This window comes from Protopterus annectens, chromosome 6.part0, assembly GCF_019279795.1.
Source record: "Protopterus annectens isolate FY-2018-M chromosome 6.part0, PAN1.0, whole genome shotgun sequence".
Lineage (NCBI taxonomy): Eukaryota > Metazoa > Chordata > Ceratodontiformes > Protopteridae > Protopterus > Protopterus annectens.
In genome coordinates this window covers 1,081,706,931-1,081,728,388 of record NC_056737.1, presented here as the reverse complement: position 1 = coordinate 1,081,728,388, position 21,458 = coordinate 1,081,706,931, and the positions used below count along the sequence as shown (strand labels likewise).

Here is a 21,458-nt window from a genome sequence, read left to right as displayed (position 1 = left end):
GGGGAGTTAGAGATGACTTCAAGCTTGCAGTATTCCAGGACTTCATCAGCCAGATACTTTTAGTGTAAGGTTTGATATCAGAGAAGTCAATGCCAAAAGGACTGGTCCCAAAACAGAGCCCTGGGTTGCACCAGTGATGGCAAACATCTTGGAGGATAGTGTGCCATTAAATTTGAGTGGTGTCTGTCAGTGAGGCAGTTGTCAGTCCAGTGAATTGCATAAGGATTTATGTCAATTTTGACCAGTTTGTTAAAAACGCTAAAGAAGAGTGTATTGTCAAAAGTCTTGACTAATTCGATGCAAGTTGTGCGCATGATGTTGGCTTCTCTGACTCTTTCAAAGAAGTCAGGTAAATTTAATAGGCATGACCTACCTTTTACAAAGCCAACTTGGTTAAGCTGTAGGGACTGTGGATTTCCTACATCTCTGTTTATGAACTCCTTAACAATGTGTTCCATTATCTTGAAATGATGCTGGTGAGGCTGACAAGCCTGTAGATGCCAGGGTCTGTGGTGGGGCCTCCCTTGTGTAGAGGAATCATACAGCTCTTCTCTAGGATTCTGCTTTGCAGCCAGTAGAGAGAAGCTTTGGCTGAAAAGTTTAAGTTGGACAACTGATAGGGGATGTTTCATACTGCGCAGGAAGCAGATACGTTATCTAGACCCAAAGCTCTAGGGGTGTTTTTGGAGAGCACAAATGGTATTTGGTCAGGGAGGATTAACAGAGGATGGGTGGTTGTCAACTCGATGCTATGTACTGGGAAGTTTGCACATGACAGAATGGAGACATTGGAGCCAAATCTATCTACAAGTTTGTTAGTTTCATACTCAGGGTTTGAGTTGATGCCATTAGAGATGAACTCCGTTCAGTGCTGGGTGTTATTCCTGAGATTCTTTACAAAACTAAAGAATGAAAATGTCGTGTGGCTGTCCTTTGCTGACACAGTCATTGTTCGTTCATAATTAATTCTGCAGAATTTTATTTTCTCCCTCATCTCTTTGTTATCTCCATTGATGTTGATTATAACACGCCAAGTTTTTGTTCTGTTCTTTTAGGCTGTCACCTTTTAGCCTTTCTATTGTAGAGTTTGTTTATAGTCAAGTTCCATTAAGGTTTTTTTTTCTGAACTTGGCATTGTATTTGTGATGAATAGCAATATGAGTCTGTATGCAAGAGCTGAGACAGGAGCCTAAGCTTTTGGTATATGCAGCAGTGTTTGCTATAATATCGTCAAGGGCTGGGGAAGTGTTGAAACGTCGCAAGTCATCACTGATGGGAGGAAATTAGCCTTGGATAGATCTCTAAATATGGCTGGGTTGATCTTTGACCTGTGCTGGAATCATACAGTGAATAAACAGTGCTATAATCTGATTTAACCTGTGAGGGTATGAAAGTAGGTAGAAGATAGATCGGGGCAGTATTTCTGAGGGCAAGAACACATATGTTGGTGCCTCCATCTGGGAAGGTTGCTGATTGATTGTGGGGGTTTGCAGTGATAGTAATGTCAAAAATATTTATTTGTAGAGGTGTAGGTGCGCTAATTTATGGAGGGGTAGTTAATGTCCCCTAGAAAGCTGGTGTTTTGGTTATTAATATATGTTCATGATTTACAAGTGCCACGGATAAAGTTATGTAGTGGACCAGGATGTGGTAGGAAATCTTGTTTGCTTATATTGGGATGTAAAGATGTGAAGGGTCATTGTCCTGGTTGATTAGTCTAGAAGTGATGATGTTTCAGATAAAGATAGACATGCCACCACTGGTGTTACCACTGTCTACATGTGCAGACCTAATGAGCGTTAGGCATAGAAGCTAGGTAAGGAAGGAGTAGAGTTACTGTTCTGGAACGGGATTTCATTGACAGAAAAAAAATATCCATTCATGTTTTGCAGAGTTAGGAAGGCCTCAAGGAAGTGTATTTTCATATTTAGGATCCTAATATTGAACAGCACTACATTAATGTCTGCCAGATATGAATTTGTATTTACTAGGCTGGTTGTGTGAGTAAGCCAGCATTGCCTAAAAGAGAGTTTTGCCAACATGCAAAGGCCCTGATCATACAGGTGCAGGCTGTCCTTGGCAAACAAGGAAGGACCGTCTTCCATGTTCCTCCTGGCTGACAAATCAGATCCCTTCAAAATGACACGTAGAACTAAACAAGTTATTAAAGTCTGTCACCTTTTGCTTATATTGTCATATAATTCTCGATGATAGTAGGATACTGTTCAAGACTGGTTTCTTTCCAGCCTTAGAGATGTACTCTGAGTGCCACCATGCCCCTATTCATATAGTCTATAGGGGAGCATTGCAAGTCATTTACAGCCACGTTAACAATGACCATCTCATATTTATGCATGAGGCGAAGAGACCTGACTGCCTTGGTGATGTGAAAGACTCTAGCAGCTGTGAGGCAGCTGACTGTCGGCCTGTGTTTGACCAGTCTCGTATGTGATGCACCAGTGTGCTGAACTGTGGAGTCACCCTTAACAAGTACATTAACATTCTGTGTGGACTGCTGTCGTAGCTTGCTGGGTTTGGGAAAACTACTCTTGTGACTGTAGTGCTGATGATGTGGCCTGGGACACGTTAGTGTACTGCTAAGGTTTTGCTGGATTGCATACATCTATAGTCCTGTACTTAAGAAGACTTTGTGGATTTGAAAGTGATCTGTGGAGCACTTTAGCATATGAAGTTTTTATTTATTTTTGCCTTACAGTGTATAAGTGTGGTGTTAGTATGGATACTCACAACCAGTTTTTGTGGAAGGCTGGCTTTCAGCAGTAACAGTTTCTTGCACCTCTTGTGTGGGCTTATTCTGTCATTGTCATTAAGCATGTGCACTTTATACCTCATTATGCCTAGTGCTAGAAGGCTTACAACACATGGGGCAGAGAAAGACTAATACATGGTTGATCATAAAACAGCAGGTGGCATATATAATGTGACATTACATCATTTGATGACCATTAGTCCATCTAGAAGGGTGGGAACTGTATGATAAATAAAGGGACAATGAAGCAATGGAGACGGTTTAAAACAGTGCAGCACATAGTACAGCCCAGTGCAGTAGCTGTATGATATGTAAGGGGACAGTGAAAACAGTTACACAACAATGCAAAACAGTGTAACCTGGATAACAGAGTCAAGCCAAGCCCAGCCTAGTACACTATACTGTACAATGCAATGTCACATAATATAGCTCAGCACATTACCGTTCTGAGTGCAATCTAGTACAGCTCAGTACAGTGCAGAATGGTGTCATGCAGTGCAGTGTCATACAGTGCAGCACAGCGCAGTGTTTCAGTGTCATACAGTGTAGCACAGTGTAATGCTGTGTCATACAGTGCAGCACAATGCAGTGCAGTGTCATACAGTGCAGCTCAGCGCAGTGTTTCAGTGTCATACAGTATAGCACAGTGTAATGCTGTGTCATACAGTGCAGCACAATGCAGTGCAGTGTTATAAAGGATAAACTGAACAGGTATGGATGTCCTAATAGAATAAATCAAGACATGTTTAATAAAGCAGCAAACAGGCGTAATACAATATACTGTTTAATGAAGTATCAGTTTATTAGTGTATGACTAGACTAGACAGCAAGCAGAGATGCCACAAAACACTAATCAAGCACCAGTGAATACAACTGTTTTCAAGAGTTCATATAGTGGTTAATACCCTAGACAGAATATCACAAGATTTTGCAAGGCAGATTGCACAGTGGGCAAAATGTTTCAAGAGACATTTAGGGTATGTTCAGTATGAATGCTGCTACATAGTACTCAGGGTGTCAAGAGAAGGCTCAGTTGTATAGTAATAAGTAATGCAACAAAATGTGTGATGCCATTGTAGCAAGAATACAGTATAGCAGAGCAGTAAGCACTCGGCCATAAAAAGGACACAGTATAACAAAGTGTGCCACACCTGATACATAGCAGGGAGCGACTGTTACCACTGCTAAAGTTAACATCACTGGCAGACAGAAGGTACTGTAAACTGCCAATAGAGTCATCCAGGAGCAGGTAAACACTAGGGTGTACTAGTCTAGGGAAAAACACAGTGACAGTTCTCAAGATGAGTGCTTCCTTCTGTCTTCTGCACTCCCCCACAAACCTGCTGCTCTGGGTGCAGCACTTTCCAGATGTTGTGGGAGTGTTTCTCAAGTCAGATCTGGTAACAAAGTTCAGATTAGGCTCGTTATGATGTAGATCAGCAGAGTAGAGTGGCCGTATCCACAAAACCAAGTTTAAAGCAGATTACAAGAGCACACAGGTCAAGTAAAGTAAGCACTGCTATGTAACCAGTAATAATTGAAGCCCGAAACACCAGTACACCCTTCTGTCACTGGGAAGATCTAGCTGGATCAGCTTCAGATGTAAAATTACCACAACAAAAAACAGAACTTTTAAATTGACACCAGCACAGTACAACAGTAAAAGAGCTACTTCATAGAAGTTGTTGGACTGTTTTTCCAAGTCAAGTTTGGTAACACAGTTGAAGGTGTGATGGCTGTGTCATTGCTGTGCACAGCAGAGTGAAGGTATCCACAGATGCAATAAATGTAAAGCAGACAAGAGCACACAGCTCAGTTAGTTACATGGCTATGTTAATGGTAGTGGTTCAATGCAGAAACCACAGCAGTAGCCCCTTCCCTTACAGTGGAATACCGATTAGGCCAATTTCAGATGAAAAATTACCACTTTGGTTCCTTATTCCTCAGTCTGTGTGATTTTGCTTGGATGTGTGTAAAGTGAAAGGTCCTGATGGTTATGTTGATTAGACATTGGAATTCAAGGTGCACTGTAGCTGTGGTATGTCAGTCCCACAGTAGGCCTTAAGGGATAATCGCATTAGCTGCGCTCCAGGACTGATACATTTGCATGCAGCTTAGACCACTGTAGTACTACTTAGTGAATAAAATGCAGAACAGTGTTACTTCTCAGATGTTATGGGAATGTATCAAGTGAAATCTGGTAGAAGAGTTCAAGACGTCTTGGTTGTGTTATAGCCCAGGACAACAGAAGCTGTAGTGTGCGTGTAATACTCCTCTGACTCTGCTACTTGTTCTGCATCAGTTAATGCATGCCTCTTATGAAACCAGCGTTACAGTGTACCAGGTCTGGGGTAGACTTGCATGCACACCATCTGCGTTAGTAACTAGAGTGGGCTTTATGCAAGACCACCGAACGATTGAACACATTGAAGTGGCAGCCTGTAACAATTCCACCACCAGTCAGCATGGCAGGTTTACTGCTGTCCGTTAGTGCAAGCAGCTGAGATTGCAATAAGGGATAGAAGTACACCAAGCATATTGATTAATAGCAGCACTATTTCAGTTAAACACTTCAAAACACTTGCTTTTTTACAATTTTTTTTATTGAAGTTTATAAGAGCAGCTTGTGAGAAAAAAGTAAAGTATAGCAATGTATAAAGAAGAAAAAGAAAAAAATACATCTCTAAATACCATAACAATAAACTATATACATCTGTATGCAACAGCATTACTTGCTTTTCTTTGATAAATAATGCGGTGCATGGTTTCATATAAATTACAGTCTTTTAGATTATACAGTACGAGTTATATATAACTTAATATATTTCAGTAGCGTAATTATAGAATACCACTAGACATGCCATTTAAGAACTTCAGTGTAATAACTGAATGCAAGATTCTAAATTTGCTGCCATTTTGTGTCACAGCTGTTCTGTGCAGCCAGAGGTAGCAGGTCACATTTTTTTATTTATTCTTTTTCTGATATCTACTTTGTCATGTTTAGATTTTCTACACAGGATGAGCCATGTCATTTTTTGTTTCAGAAGTAGACCATTATGCAGACATGTTTATTTGAAACAAAAGGACTCTGTATGTTTACATTAGTGGAGCCAGTACATATGGATGATTTTTTTTCTATTGCTGAAAGCAAGATTTACCTTTTTGCACAGATAGAAATTTCTGTTGTGGAGGTACAGAATATGTAGAGGACTATGATTGGGTCATCAATCATAACCCACTTATTACGTGTTCGAGACATTGGATGCCAAGAAATTCACCTTGAAAGCAAAGCTCGAGAAGTGAATCTTGGTATCCAAGTCGAGAACACACAACGCAGGGCTATGATCAGTGAGGCGATCATAATCCATTGCAGTGCATGGAGCTTTAGCTGCTCCATGTACTACTAGTTACAGGAAAAAAATTGTAAAGTGTTTTGTCAACTTTCAAAGTCATAAAACACTGAGCCTTCTCTGTGAGAAAAGTAGTGTAACACTGTACATCATGTATACGCTTTACCTGTTTTGTCTCTCAACTGCCAGATTTTCTCAAAATGTCCAGTTTGTTGCTTCATATTTTTGGTTTCTTCATCATAAGGTTTAGCCAAACTACTGAGGATTGAACCAAAATGGAGGACTGAAGTCACTAAATAATGACATACATTGGAGTTTCAGATTTTGTATCCTTCAGAAAATATATGCTAGTACAAATAGTCATTTTAGCAACTTTCTAAGTTCATTAGAGGGACTTAGGGACACATTACTGGTATGGACAGCAGGCAAAAATGCACGTTTTGTTCTGATGCTGTCACTTGCTAGTCATTACAGGCAGATTTTACAGCCAAGTGCTAGACCTGACCTTAACAACTTTAGCAGGAGATGCTTAACATTTGTTAAGGTTGGGTCTCGTGCCACTATGCCGCTTTGTTTTTTTTTATGAATATCTGAGCATAATCAGAGCACTTCATGCACTACAAGAGGATTTTGTTAATTACCTGTCCCTGAAATGATTAGTGCGTTAAGTCTGTGCTGTTGTTCACTTCTGGAAATGATTGCAAGTGTGAATACAGGTAAAAGTTTGCTATAAAATGTGTGAGAACTTCAAAGCCTCCAGAGTTGTCAAATATTTCTTTGTGGCTCATCACGGAGAAGGAGAAGGCTAGTAATCTCTCTCTAGTTAAAATTTATATTGACTGAATATTAAATCATTAACTTGTTTAGAGAGTTGTCATTGAATTGTCTCTTGAGCTCATTGGTAGACCTGATAGACACATTAGAGGGAACGGCATGGCATATGTCACTGTTTATTTTTAGGGAGCATTTTGTTTTGATTAGAAATCTGCATGTTGTACAGCAAATATTTTTTATTATGCAAAAGGTCTCATTCTTGTACTTTAGCTTGACGTGATTGATTTTGCTAGGATGTGTGAAAATTGAAAGTTGCTGATGATCATGCGATTAGAGATCGAATTCAAAATACAGCATATCTGTGGTATTTCGGTACTATAGTGTGGATTAGTGATAAGTGTGTGATTAATTTACATTAGCTGTGCCCCAGGACTGCTGCATTTGTATGCATTTGAGACGTTAGCACTACCTTCTGCCAATTTTATCCCACTGCAGCACTACAGCGGTCCTTTAATCGCATATGTACTCATAGAGTAAACATGACAGAAACAGGTGTGTGGAGTGCACTGTGTGTTCTGAATACCACCTAAAGGATTTGTAATTGTTGTGTAAGATGCCCCAAATTTCTAATATTTGAAATCAAATTAAGCTTTTAATAAATTGAGGCAGTCAACTGGTTGTTACCGCTGTTTAATTGAGAGAGGGCTGATGCTTTGCATTTGATAAACTTGCTGTTCACTTGGTAACACTAGCACCCTGCCATGGTGACATACTGGTATTGCATTTGCCTTTTGCAGGTGTTGTACAGCAGTGAGCCCTTTCCAATCAAATGGATGAGCAGCTTGTTCCCATGTCACCTCACCCAACTAATCAATCACCTCAATCTGCAAGTCAAACCTAGGTCACTTGAAGTGCATTCATTGCACTATCCCCATGTCCTGAGGAACATGCTCAGTCCTGCACATCTTTAACCTGTCCATATGTACAGATTGTTTCTACTACTGTTGAGGAACACCACCATTGTACCACTTTGTATGACTTCTCGCCTCATAGGTAGTGCAGACTAATATATGCAAGTCATTCTATCATTCTGCATATCAAAGCTTTTTGACAGAGGGATGAGGAACCATTTAAAGTAACAGTTTTCTGGTGGACTCTACTGAGAAAAGAATTGTAGAAATTGTCATAGCATGGGACACTGCCCTGGTAATCCAGTACAGTGGCATCAGTAGGGAAGGGCACCCCTCAACATCTATGAAAGAGTGGTAGTCTCATCGTTTCAGAGAAGAATGCCTCACAATAATCAGATCTTTCTTCAGACTCTCCAGTGAGAGTTAAGCTCTGGTATAGCACATCCATCGCAACTCCATGTATGTGTCTCATAGAGAGCATAACCCTTCCCTGTGCATCTCCTGCTAACTGGGGAAGCTTGAGCAGCAGTAATGACAAGACTCACAAGTCGTACTGCGGAGTGTGTCCAAGATGGGTGCCAACACCTAGATACTCCAGACGTTACTAAGTGTAATTGGTTGGCATGTGCTCTCCTGTGTCGAAGTACTCTCATCATTCCAGTCACAGCTAAGGTGATTGGTCATTGTGGGACATCAGCTGCTGGTTCATTTCACCAGTGCAACTGACGTGGGGCCTTTCTTTCCATATTCTGCCTTACCAGATCCCAGTAATGTTTGCTGTTTTATTCCTTAAACTTCACAGTAGAATGTGATACATTTTTCAATGCATAATTGCCACTTTCTGTATTCTTCAGATGCATATGTTGTAAACAGTAAATATTTTTTGTTTAAATCACTATTACATTAGGTTTACTATAGTTTTTCTTAAGTGAAGAATATTGTTGATCAGGATCCCAAGGTATTTACATCAAAAGACTAAAATGTTGGGACCAACTAGGACTGTAAACACAGAATATCATGCCTCCCTACCACTACTGACACAAGATTAAACGCTACCATGGGAAGAGAAGGGGGCAAGTCTGGGCATTCGGTATGGTGGGCCCCAACATTTTAGTCTTCCGGTGTAAATATCTCAGGATTCTAGTAGGTGATAGGCTGGTTTTCAGTAAAATGGTAGTAAACCATTAATTACACACCAAGTCTTACATTCTTAAATGTTTACACTTCCATCAGACCTCATCTTAAATGTCATCTTAACAGAATAGATTTGCCACCACACCTACTACAATCCTGTCCATGCCCTCCAAAGATATCTTTTCCCTGTCATGCTGTATGTTTCCCCAGCATCCCCTTTCTCAAAGCAACCAGTGCCCTACCTTCTTTACTCTTCTTTCTAACTCTTCTTTGTTTCCTCCCACAATTTGTTCTTATGCTTCCTTTCTGGACTCTCTTTTCTTAATCATTCACTGATTCGCTAATCATCAGCATCCTGGTACTTTATGTGTATTCTGTCACTCTCCAAAATTTGTGAAAAGAAATTCCTTCCCATGCTTTCGTAATTCCTCCAGATTAAGTCCATGTTGCCTCCACTACCTTTCCTCCTCCTCTTCTCCCCCTTGCAGTCACCCTTCATATCTCTGAAAGACTTGCCTGCTTTCCTAATCCAGTATCACTCTGCCATTATCTCTCCTTTCCTCCAAGACACAGTCAGTCGATTATTTCATGTCCATTTGTTCATTATCCTCATCTAACACTCATTCTCCACTCACCTCTACCTCTGCTGCTCCTTCAGGTGCTTCTCACATTTATAGCCAGTGACGTGTGGGGTCACTCACACTGCTTCTCCCCTCGGCCTCCCATTGTGCATCCTCTTCCCTTTTTCTCTCCATATGTTGTGAATGTTGTATGTGGTATAATTCTATAGTAGCCACATCAGTCATATAGTGCCTTGCCAGATAGATCTCTTGTGGTGACACCATCATTCATGCACTTCATTTTTCTTTCCACTGACTTAATCCTCCAGTCGGCCTGTTTAGCTACAATCCCACATTTCCCAGCACAGCATTCTAGTTATATCTGTTGTACCTTCCATAGTGTCAGTACTTGCAACCAAAATAGTTGAGAGTAGGTGACCGTGAACTGCAGCATTTTGTAATGCAGCTGTTACAGGAGAGATTTATGCTACCAGTAAATTAAGAGTGCTAGTGGAGAATACCCAGGGTGAGACAGCAGCAGAAAGCAGAGCCAGACATGTGAAGAATACCCAGGGTGAGACAGCAGCAGAAAGCAGAGCCAGACATGTGAAGAATACCCAGGGTGAGACAGCAGCAGAAAGCAGAGCCAGACGTGAAGAATACCCAGGGTGAGATAGCAGCAGAAAGCAGAGCCAGACACGTGTAGAATACCCAGGGTGAGATAGCAGCAGAAAGCAGAGCCAGACATGTGAAGAATTCCCAGGGTGAGACAGCAGCAGAAAGCAAAGCCAGACATGTGAAGAATACCCAGGGTGAGACAGCAGCAGAAAGCAGAGCCAGACATGTGAAGAATACTCAGGGTGAGACAACAGCAGAAAGCATAGCCAGACATGAAGAATACCCAGGGTGAGACAGCAGCAGAAAGCAGAGCCAGACATGTGAAGAATACCCAGGGTGAGACAGCAGCAGAAAGCAGAGCCAGACACGTGAAGGATACACAGGGTGAGATAGCAGCAGAAAGCAGTCCCAGACATGTGAAGAATACCCAGGGTGAGACAGCAGCAGAAAGCAGAGCCAGACATGTGAAGAATACACAGGATGAGACAGCAGCAGAAAGCAGAGCCAGACATGTGAAGAATACACAGGATGAGACAGCAGCAGAAAGCAGAGCCAGACATGTGAAGAATCCACAGGATGAGACAGCAGCAGAAAGCAGAGCCAGACATGTGAAGAATACACAGGATGAGACAGCAGCAGAAAGCAGAGCCAGACATGTGAAGAATTCCCAGTGTGAGACAGCAGCAGAAAGCAGAGCTAGACATGTGAAGAATCCACAGGATGAGACAGCAGCAGAAAGCAGAGCCAGACATGTGAAGAATACACAGGATGAGACAGCAGCAGAAAACAGAGCCAGACATGTGAAGAATACACAGAATGAGACAGCAGCAGAAAGCAGAGCCAGACATGTGAAGAATACCCAGGGTGAGACAGCAGCAGAAAGCAGAGCCAGACGTGAAGAATACCCAGTGTGAGACAGCAGCAGAAAGCAGAGCTAGACATGTGAAGAATACCCAGTGTGAGACAGCAGCAGAAAGCAGTCCCTGACATGTGAATATACCCAGGGTGAGACAGCAGCAGAAAGCAGAGCCAGACATGTGAAGAATACCCAGGGTGAGACAGCAGCAGAAAGCAGAGCCAGACGTGAAGAATACCCAGGGTGAGATAGCAGCAGAAAGCAGTGCCAGACATGTGAAGAATACCCAGTGTGAGACAGCAGCAGAAAGCAGTCCCTGACATGTGAATATACCCAGGGTGAGACAGCAGCAGAAAGCAGAGCCAGACATGTGAAGAATACCCAGTGTGAGACAGCAGCAGAAAGCAGTCCCTGACATGTGAATATACCCAGGGTGAGACAGCAGCAGAAAGCAGAGCCAGACATGTGAAGAATACCCAGGGTGAGACAGCAGCAGAAAGCAGAGCCAGACATGTGAAGAATACCCAGGGTGAGACAGCAGCAGAAAGCAGTCCTAGACATGTGTTGGTTTGTTTCCATTGCTTTATTTATTTTCCCATCTTTTGTTGACTGGAATAGTCCCAGTAGGCTGGTGGCCTCTTTTCAGGGAAGCCCCAAGGTGGTATATATACTACTAGGGGAATTTTGGCCAGTGCAAAGGGGAACTTCCCACTACTCTTTTTGATAGCTCAGATGGTGGTTATGGAAAACAAGAGTAGGGTCTATTTTAAAGTTAAATGTATAAATACAAAAAATAGAATGTATAAAGAGAAAATTATCTAAAGAATAGAGTAAATTTGTAAATATTTATAGATCTATGTAAATATGCAAGTAATATGTCATGTAAATAACATGTAAGTAAAGGACCCCTACTCTTTTCAGTGGGTGCTGTGGCTCAAGCAGATAGGACCTCGGTTTAATGTCTTAACTGAAGGACAGCAGGACAGCACCCCCTCCCCCCATGTTGCACTGCTGTGTCAGCAATCCATCTGCCTGGTGAGGGAACATAATAGGACCACAGCTTTCTTCCACAGAGGTGAGCATGCTACCTGTTGCATTGCTGACACTGCTGTAAAAATTGAATTAATACAGTAAGAAAAATAACTACGTTATCCCACTTGAAGGGATGTTTGTAAAGCTGGTGAAGAATTACTCAGAAGCACTTTACAGGAGAAGGAAAGCCAACACTGGAGTTGTTAAATGAGCCAAGAATGAATGGAACAGCTGCATGGTTGACGTACAAGGGAATGGTTCAGGCTACACAATATGGGGGATGTTCAGAAGTTTAAACAAAGGTGTCACAGATGGATAAAAAACAGTGGCAGTATATACTTACACATGTAAGTCACTCTTATACAGAACTGTAACACAGCTTTCACAGTGCACTTAATGTTTGCGTGCCCTGTACCTCCATTGTTTATTATCTCAGATATTTATAACTGTGAAGAACAATTTTGTCATGCTAAGCAACCATACTGCTCATACCAATATGGTAGCTCTCTTACCCTGTAACATCACCCTTCCCTGCTATTCCAGACATTTCATAAACTATATCACATTATGCCTATTCACTGGGTAATTTATTAATGTTCTTTTTGTGTAATATACAACATGTATCTTTGCAATTATATGTCTTCATTTTATTAATTTGTTTTAAAAATGTGTAAAATGTTGTTGCTGATGCTTTTCTCAACCGGCCTCCACTGAAAAGGGGTTCCTACTCAGTCGGACTTTCCTGGTAAACAAATGCAATATAAAATAATTAAGTAAAACTCTGATTTGCATCTGAAACATGGTTTGGGAGAACAAATTTAGCCATAGTAGAGGTAATGCAAGACACTGGGAGGACGTGCAATGTCATATAATGAAAACCTGCATAGAAGAAGACAAGACCAGGAAGTGCAGAGGGGATTTACATCAGTAAAAGATGATCAGGAAGTAAATCACAAAGGCAGCTATAAGGAGAAAAGACAAGATAGTGGAGGGAAACAAGTTAAAAACTTGTGTCAAAGGGACAGAAGAATGAGAAGCCTCTCTCTAGGGAGTTTCAGGCATAAAGACAGAGAAGGAAGCAGAGACAGACAAGGAAAATCTCTAAGGAGATAAGAGCATGGTGTGTTGGCTGTTTCCAGCAATTCAGAAGGGAATTGCTGGTCAAGTGAGAGAGTAAAGAAACCGGAGAGAAGCATTTATGATGGATGGCAGAGAAAAAGTGGGAAGCAGCAATCCAGAAGGCATGAAAATGACAGCAGAAAGAAGAAGCAGTAAATAAGTGGAAGGAGTGGACACTGAAAGGCAGGGTATGGTAGGAAGGCAGCATTAAATGAAACAGCTCTTTACTTTATGAAATGTGCCCCAGGGAACACAACGCCAAAATTTACAAACAGTGGGATCAAATGAAGAAATTCAAAGGGCAATGGTGGGTAATATGGTCATAGGGGGCATAGACTCAAGCCTCCAGGTTAAGCAATATAGTTTTAGTAACAACTGAATGATGCACAATAGACTACTGCAAACAGAAGCTTAATGTTTATGCCTAAGAAGCAATAAGTAATTATTACTGATGTTAACATCAAGAGGCATGAAAATGAATGTAATGGGGTAAACCGAAGAAGAGTAAGGGAGAAAACAATGACCTTTTGACAAATGTGAAATAAAGGAAAGGTGGTGGATAAGTAACATAGCAATAGCATAATAAAGAGCTATTAGACTGCAAAGAAAGAAAATGTTGGACTGTCACCCAAATGTAACTGGAGCACCACACCTGTGAGCATTGTTGCGGACAGGAGACCGACAGATCGGACACCAAACCTGTGAGCAGTGATGCGGACAGGAGCTGGTATGGTTTGCAGTGTGCTAGTGTAGAGGGGAGCTGTAAAGGAACAAAATTTTAAAATGCCTACATCCAGGGCATACCTGTGCACATGCAAGAGCCAGAAGACAGGGATCCAGAGACCATGGAGGGTGAGGAAGTGTCTGAGCATAGGCAACCAACAAAGAATACAGTATTCAACTTGGCAGGTGAGCCTGGTAGAAGTGTGATGTCGGATGACAGCAACAGGGAGAGAAGGGAGGAGTATGCAGATGCAACAAGGAGAATACAAATAATTATATGGAATGTTGGGACTTCATCAAACCCTGTCAGATAATTATATGGAATGTTGGGACTTCATCAAACCCTGTCAGATAATTATATGGAATGTTGGGACTTCATCAAACCCTGTCAGATAATTATATGGAATGTTGGGACTTCATCAAATCCTGTCAGATAATTATATGGAATGTTGGGAGTTCATCAAGCCCTGTCAGATAATTATATGGAATGTTGGGAGTTCATCAAGCCCTGTCAGATAATTATATGGAATGTTGGGAGTTCATCAAGCCCTGTCAGATAATTATATGGAATATTGGGAGTTCATCAAACCCTGTCAGATAAATATATGGAATATTGGGACTTCATCAAACCCTGTCAAATAATTATATGAAATATTGGGAGTTCATCAAGCCCTGTCAGATAATTATATGAAATATTGGGAGTTCATCAAGCCCTGTCAGATAATTATATGAAATATTGGGAGTTCATCAAGCCCTGTCAGATAGTTATATGGAATATTGGGAGTTCATCAAGCCCTGTCAGATAATTATATGGAATATTGGGAGTTCATCAAGCCCTGTCAGATAATTATATGAAATATTGGGAGTTCATCAAGCCCTGTCAGATAATTATATGGAATATTGGGAGTTCATCAAGCCCTGTCAGATAATTATATGGAATATTGGGACTTCATCAAACCCTGTCAGATAATTATATGGAATATTGGGACTTCATCAAACCCTGTCAGATAATTATATGGAATGTTGGGACTTCATCAAACCCTGTCAGATAATTATATGGAATGTTGGAACTTCATCAAACCCTGTCAGATAATTATATGGAATGTTGGGAGTTCATCAAACCCTGTCAGATAATTATATGGAATGTTGGGAGTTCATCAAGCCCTGTCAGATAATTATATGGAATGTTGGGAGTTCATCAAGCCCTGTCAGATAATTATATGGAATATTGGGACTTCATCAAACCCTGTCAGATAATTATATGGAATATTGGGACTTCATCAAACCCTGTCAGATAATTATATGAAATATGGGGAGTTCATCAAGCCCTGTCAGATAATTATATGAAATATTGGGAGTTCATCAAGCCCTGTCAGATAATTATATGAAATATTGGGAGTTCATCAAGCCCTGTCAGATAATTATATGGAATATTGGGAGTTCATCAAACCCTGTCAGATAATTATATGGAATGTTGGGACTTTATCAAACCCTGTCAGATAATTATATGGAATGTTGGGACTTCATCAAACCCTGCCAGATAATTATATGGAATACTGGGACTTCAAACCCTGTCAGATAATTATATGAAATATTGGGAGTTCATCAAGCCCTGTCAGATAATTATATGAAATATTGGGAGTTCATCAAGCCCTGTCAGATAATTATATGAAATATTGGGAGTTCATCAAGCCCTGTCAGATAATTATATGAAATATTGGGAATTCATCAAGCCCTGTCAGATAATTATATGGAATATTGGGAGTTCATCAAACCCTGTCAGATAATTATATGGAATATTGGGACTTCATCAAACCCTGTCAGATAATTATATGAAATATTGGGAGTTCATCAAGCCCTGTCAGATAATTATATGAAATATTGGGAGTTCATCAAGCCCTGTCAGATAATTATATGGAATATTGGGAGTTCATCAAACCCGTTCAGGTAATTATATGAAATATTGGGAGTTCATCAAACCTGTTCAGATAATTATATGAAATATTGGGAGTTCATCAAGCCCTGTCAGATAATTATATGAAATATTGGGAGTTCATCAAGCCCTGTCAGATAATTATATGGAATATTGGGAGTTCGTCAAACCCTGTCAGATAATTATATGGAATATTGGGAGTTCATCAAGCCCTGTCAGATAATTATATGAAATATTGGGAGTTCATCAAGCCCTGTCAGATAATTATATGAAATATTGGGAGTTCATCAAGCCCTGTCAGATAATTATATGGAATATTGGGAGTTCATCAAGCCCTGTCAGATAATTATATGGAATATTGGGAGTTCATCAAGCCCTGTCAGATAATTATATGGAATATTGAGAGTTCATCATGCCCTGTCAGATAATTATATGGAATATTGGGAGTTCATCAAGCCCTGTCAGATAATTATATGAAATATTGGGAGTTCATCAAGCCCTGTCAGATAATTATATGGAATATTGGGAGTTCATCAAGCCCTGTCAGATAATTATATGGAATATTGGGAGTTCATCAAGCCCTGTCAGATAATTATATGGAATGTTGGGACTTCATCAAACCCTGTCAGATAATTATATGGAATATTGGGAGTTCATCAAGCCCTGTCAGATAATTATATGGAATATTGGAACTTCATCAAACCCTGTCAGATAATTATATGGAATATTGGGAGTTCATCAAGCCCTGTCAGATAATTATATGGAATGTTGGAACTTCATCAAACCCTGTCAGATAATTATGTGGAATATTGGGAGTTCATCAAGCCCTGTCAGATAATTATATGGAATGTTGGGACTTCATCAAGCCCTGTCAGATAATTATATGGAATGTTGGGACTTCATCAAACCCTGTAAGATAATTATATGGAATGTTGGGACTTCATCAAACCCTGTCAGATGATTATATGGAATATTGGGAGTTCATCAACCCCGTTCAGATAATTATATGGAATATTGGGACTTCATCAAACCCGTTCAGATAATTATATGGAATATTGGGACTTCATCAGGCCCTGTCAGATGAAAGAGACTGTAGAAAAAAATGAAGAGGGAGGAGGGAGACATTGTTCAATTACATGAAATAAATTTGAAAATCGAAAGGGGGCAAAGATACTGTGTTATGACTACCCAAAGTAAGACATGGACAACAAGGTAAGGGGAAGAAAGAGGGGAGTAGCAATTTCATTTTGGTGGGGACTTCAAGTACCAAAAGAAGTAATAAAAAGCAGGATGCACAGGTAGATTATCTGGATGGGAATGGCAGAAATTGCACAATGCACAGCAGGAAACACATGTACCAGGCAGGGACGAAGAAGGATTCTGCAAGAATGTTTTGGCTAACTGGCTACAGACAAAAAGAGATTAAATAAAGATATTAGGGAGACTACATATTCACTACAGAGCCAAGAAAGGACAGGCTATACAGAAAGAGGGTCTCTAACAAAAAAATAAGATAAAACCTAGACTAAAGCATGAAAATGGGAGGATGGCTTGCCATATGGTGGACGGTACTCAACGGGGAGAGTACATCTTCACATGAAACATTTTGGTACAGGCAAGTAGTTTAGATGGGTTCTTAGGGAAAGGCAACCTCATATAAATATTGGAAAGCGATCAAAATGCAAGGGACACACATATCAGGTCATGCAACAATGAGACTTCATGTAAGTTTGCAGGAAAAAAAACCCAATGAGAATGGAATTAAGGCGAGTTAGCAATAAATTAAAGGAAAATGAGGACAAATAAATATGCAAGCTCTAGTAAAGGAACCAGTATGGGACAATATGAAAGATGGGTAGAAACTGGAAGAACATGGTGGGATGGGTCAAGGTTACTGTTGGGAAACTGAGAAGTGCAGAAGGAAATAAAGAAGGGGGTATTTTAGAGCTGGAGAGAAAATTGGGGGTGATACAAAACGTAGCCAGAAGAAATGAAAATAGAGGGGAAATGTTACAGATCAGAAAGAAAGCAATAAGAATGGAATTGGAGAGAATTATTGTAGAGCAAGAAATTCAAAAGTGTACTGGTAGGACTACTGATGGATAGTAGGGGGAGGCACAAGGGAAACTGCTGGCAAGAAGGAGTAGGCAGAGAAAGGTACAGATGTTAATGGAGAAGAAATAAGGAATATTTAGAAGATAAGCCAATCAGAGAGAGATTTATGCAGTAATATATGGAGATTTACAAACAACAGGAAAGGACCGAAGCGTCCGTATGGAACCAGAAAGAGAATAGAAGGTGTCAGTATTGAACCAGAAAGAGAATAGAAGGCTCTACACTGGAGGACGAACAAAGAAGTTAAATGCAGAGAATGACAATGGATAAGCTAAGGAAAGCTGGAGGGACCAGATAGATCCCCCAAGGATTCTATAAATATGGAGGGGAAATGGACATCAGCAAATTATATAACAGAAGGAAGAAACTGTTTAGATTACCTTAAGGCCAGAACCTCCCATCACAAAGGTAATATAAAAGTCACACTAAAACTGAGGGCAGCTCTAAAGACTAGCAAAGCATCCTACAAACATAGGCTCACTTCTGAAACTAAGGATAATTATAAGTTCTACTTGAGCTGTATTAAAAAACTAAGGAATAATTCACATCGCTGCTTCTAATTTACATAATTCTGTTGAAATCCTAAAGACACTGCCAACATACTGGCAAATAAGCTTGCTGCAAATTTCTCTCCTAAAGCTATCATCCCCAGTACAGACATCCCTGAGTCACTACCCCCTAACTGTCTCCAAGGATCATATCCTTAAAGGACTCTCAAAAACAGCTCTTTAATGGGTCCCAACAATATATTGATTTGTCTAATACATAGTATCAGGCAGGATCTTTCTTACGCCCCTCCTTAAGTTGATCAGTCTAAGCCTTGCCACAGACATATTTGTAAATTATTGATGATTCTCCTCCATAAGGGTGACCTCACCACTGACCCAGGAAAGTACAGACCCTTTAGCCTTACTAATCCTGCCTGTAAAACCATGGAATGCATTATCTCTAACCTTATAAGCCAAGATATTGAAAATTAGATCAGACAATACCAATGACCGTTTGTATTATTTAAGGGTGGGTTATGATTTATAAATTTTGTCTGCTTCTTTAAAAAGGTCACACAGGTAGTTCTTATTGGTCACACTGTTCATGCTGCTTATTTTGAGCTGACAAAGGCATTTACCACCATGCCACATTATGTTAATAAGGTAATGGCCTTGACCACAGATCCCTCTGTAGTAAGATGGATTGTAAACTGGCTGAAGGGCAGAACATGTTGTCAGGGTTAGTGATGCCTCCTTAGTTAGAGAAAAGGTGACCAGTGGCATTATTTATTTATTGATTTAATTGGTTGATTGATTGATTGACTGATTGGCATTTGTTTACTGGGATAGTCCACTGGGCCAGGCAGAGCCCATTTTCAGTGGAGGCCTGGGGAGAAAACTGCAAAAGAAACACATCAGGAGTATACAAAATCAAACAGCATAAAGTTATTATAGATTATACCATGACCCCCATTAATATTCCAAAACGTGTATGCTGATTGGTCAGCGTGCATGTTGTAAATCGACTTATACTAATGGAAAAAGGTCCGGTCTTCCGGACTTTTTCCATTAGTATAAGTCTTTTTTAAAACACTGTCTCGCTATGTTAAAGGAGTTTAACATAGAGAGACAGGTTTAAAAAAAGCAACAGAGATCTCCGTTGCTTTTTTTAAAGCTGTCTCGCTATGTTAAACACCTTTAACATAGCGAGACAGTGTGTAAAAAACGGAGATCTTGCTTTCTCCATTTCTTTTTTCAAAACTGTCTCGCTATGTTAAATGGGTTTAACATAGAGAGACAGCTTTAAAATAAGCAACAGAGATTCCCCGTTGCTTTTTTTAAAGCTGTCTCGCTATGTTAAACCCATTTAACATAGCGAAACAGTAAAAAGCAATGGAGATCTTGCTTTCCCCGTTGCTTTTGCCCACAGCTCTGATGTACTGCGTATGCATACGCATGCGCAGTACATCAGAACTGCAGCAGAATACCAGACAGCTGCGGAAGGGCAGCAAGGAGGCATTATACAATGCCATTATTTAAGAAAAGTAATGTCATTGTATAATAGCAATAACCCACTTCTGGGTGTGGGTAATGCTGGATTTACCCACGATTGGCTTTGTTTGGCCACTCGGGCTTCGCCCTTGTGACCAAACCACGCCAACCCTGGGTAAATCCAGCATTACCCACACCCAGGCGTGGGTTATTGCTATAGTAATCCATTACAGTTTATGTAGTAGTATGAGTAAACATTAAGTCAACTGCCTAGCATACATAATTTTTACAGAGATTCTAAGCTTAATTACACTATCAAACTACTAGTAGCAAAGTTAAAAGAGTTATATGATATAAGAGAACAAGTGAAAAAAGTATCAGAAGGAAGATGGGAAAGAAATCAGTAATGTAAAAGGTGGAGGAGGAGAGTAAAAGAGAAACTTGAGATAGAGACTTAGGAAGACACTTGTGATTAGTAAAGGGTGAAGGAAACTTGAGATAGAGACTTTGGAAGACACTTGTGATTAGTAAAGGGTGAAGTAAACTTGAGATAGAGACTTAGGAAGACACTTGTTATTAGTAAAGGGTGAAAGAAACTTGAGATAGAGACTTAGGAAGACACTTGTGATTAGTAAAGGGTGAAGGAAGCGAGAGTTGGTAGAAGGGTGTATAATGGAAATGAACGGAGAGTAGAAAGTTAGGGGATAAAGAATGATTGAAGGGTAATGACAGGTTATGGAAGGAGGAGGTGTAGTGCAATTACAGATCCAGGTGGAGCGGAGGTGTTCATGCATAGTTATTTTCCAGAATTCTGTACTAAGCCCCTTCCTTTTAGGCATTTAGTTATCTGACCTAGGCACTGACAACAAGGATCTCTGGCTAAGTTTGTTAATGATTCTAAGACAGGTGCAGTAGTTAAATCAATCAGTAATACTAATACCCTTGAAAAAGAAGTCACACATTAATGTGTGGTGCACTGAAAAATGACTCCAACTAAAAGTTAAGAAATGCAGTCTCATCCACTTTTTGAAAATAAATTTCTACTTACTATATTGGTGGCACCCCATTCTCCAGTGAGTTTGTAGTCAGGGACTTGGGCACCTGAGTTGATGTCTGTCTCTCCTTCAGTCCCCTTGTAGCAACTGTAGATGGAAACTCCTTGCATATCTCACAGTTATCCACAAAGGGCATCTCCTGTAAGACCAAGGAAGTTATTGTTCCCTTGTACTCTGCCTTGGTTAGACCCATCATAGAATATAATATATCCTTTGCCATGTATTTAATTAGAAAATTAAATGGCAATGGAAGGAGATATTCAAATACTATGTGAGTGAAAATAGTACCAGGAGGAATGAGTGGGTGAAACCAAGAGGGGATGGGGATAGGGATAGGAAGGAAATGAAGCAGGCAACCACTAATGAGATATGGTGCACCATGGATGAGGATTGCATATGAATGTCGTATACAATATGGAGTTCATAAAGTTAAAGAAAATAGTAAGGGAAAAAAAGTATTTTTTATGGGGGTAAGGCCCACTGTTAATCCTCACATGAAGGAGGCTTCACCACTCTGTCCGCAACCTCT

The 21,458-nt window shown here is 40.3% G+C and overlaps 1 protein-coding gene across 1 annotated transcript in view; it reads left to right on the top strand.

Moving 5' to 3' along the window:
* NRDE2 (NRDE-2, necessary for RNA interference, domain containing) overlaps positions 1–21,458 on the top strand; it is a 766,517-nt gene that overhangs the window by 312,202 nt on the left and 432,857 nt on the right. The window contains exon 7 of the mRNA XM_044073622.1: positions 10,415–10,981. Coding sequence (XP_043929557.1) covers positions 10,415–10,981 — 567 coding nt within the window. The remainder of the gene's footprint in view (positions 1–10,414; positions 10,982–21,458) is intronic.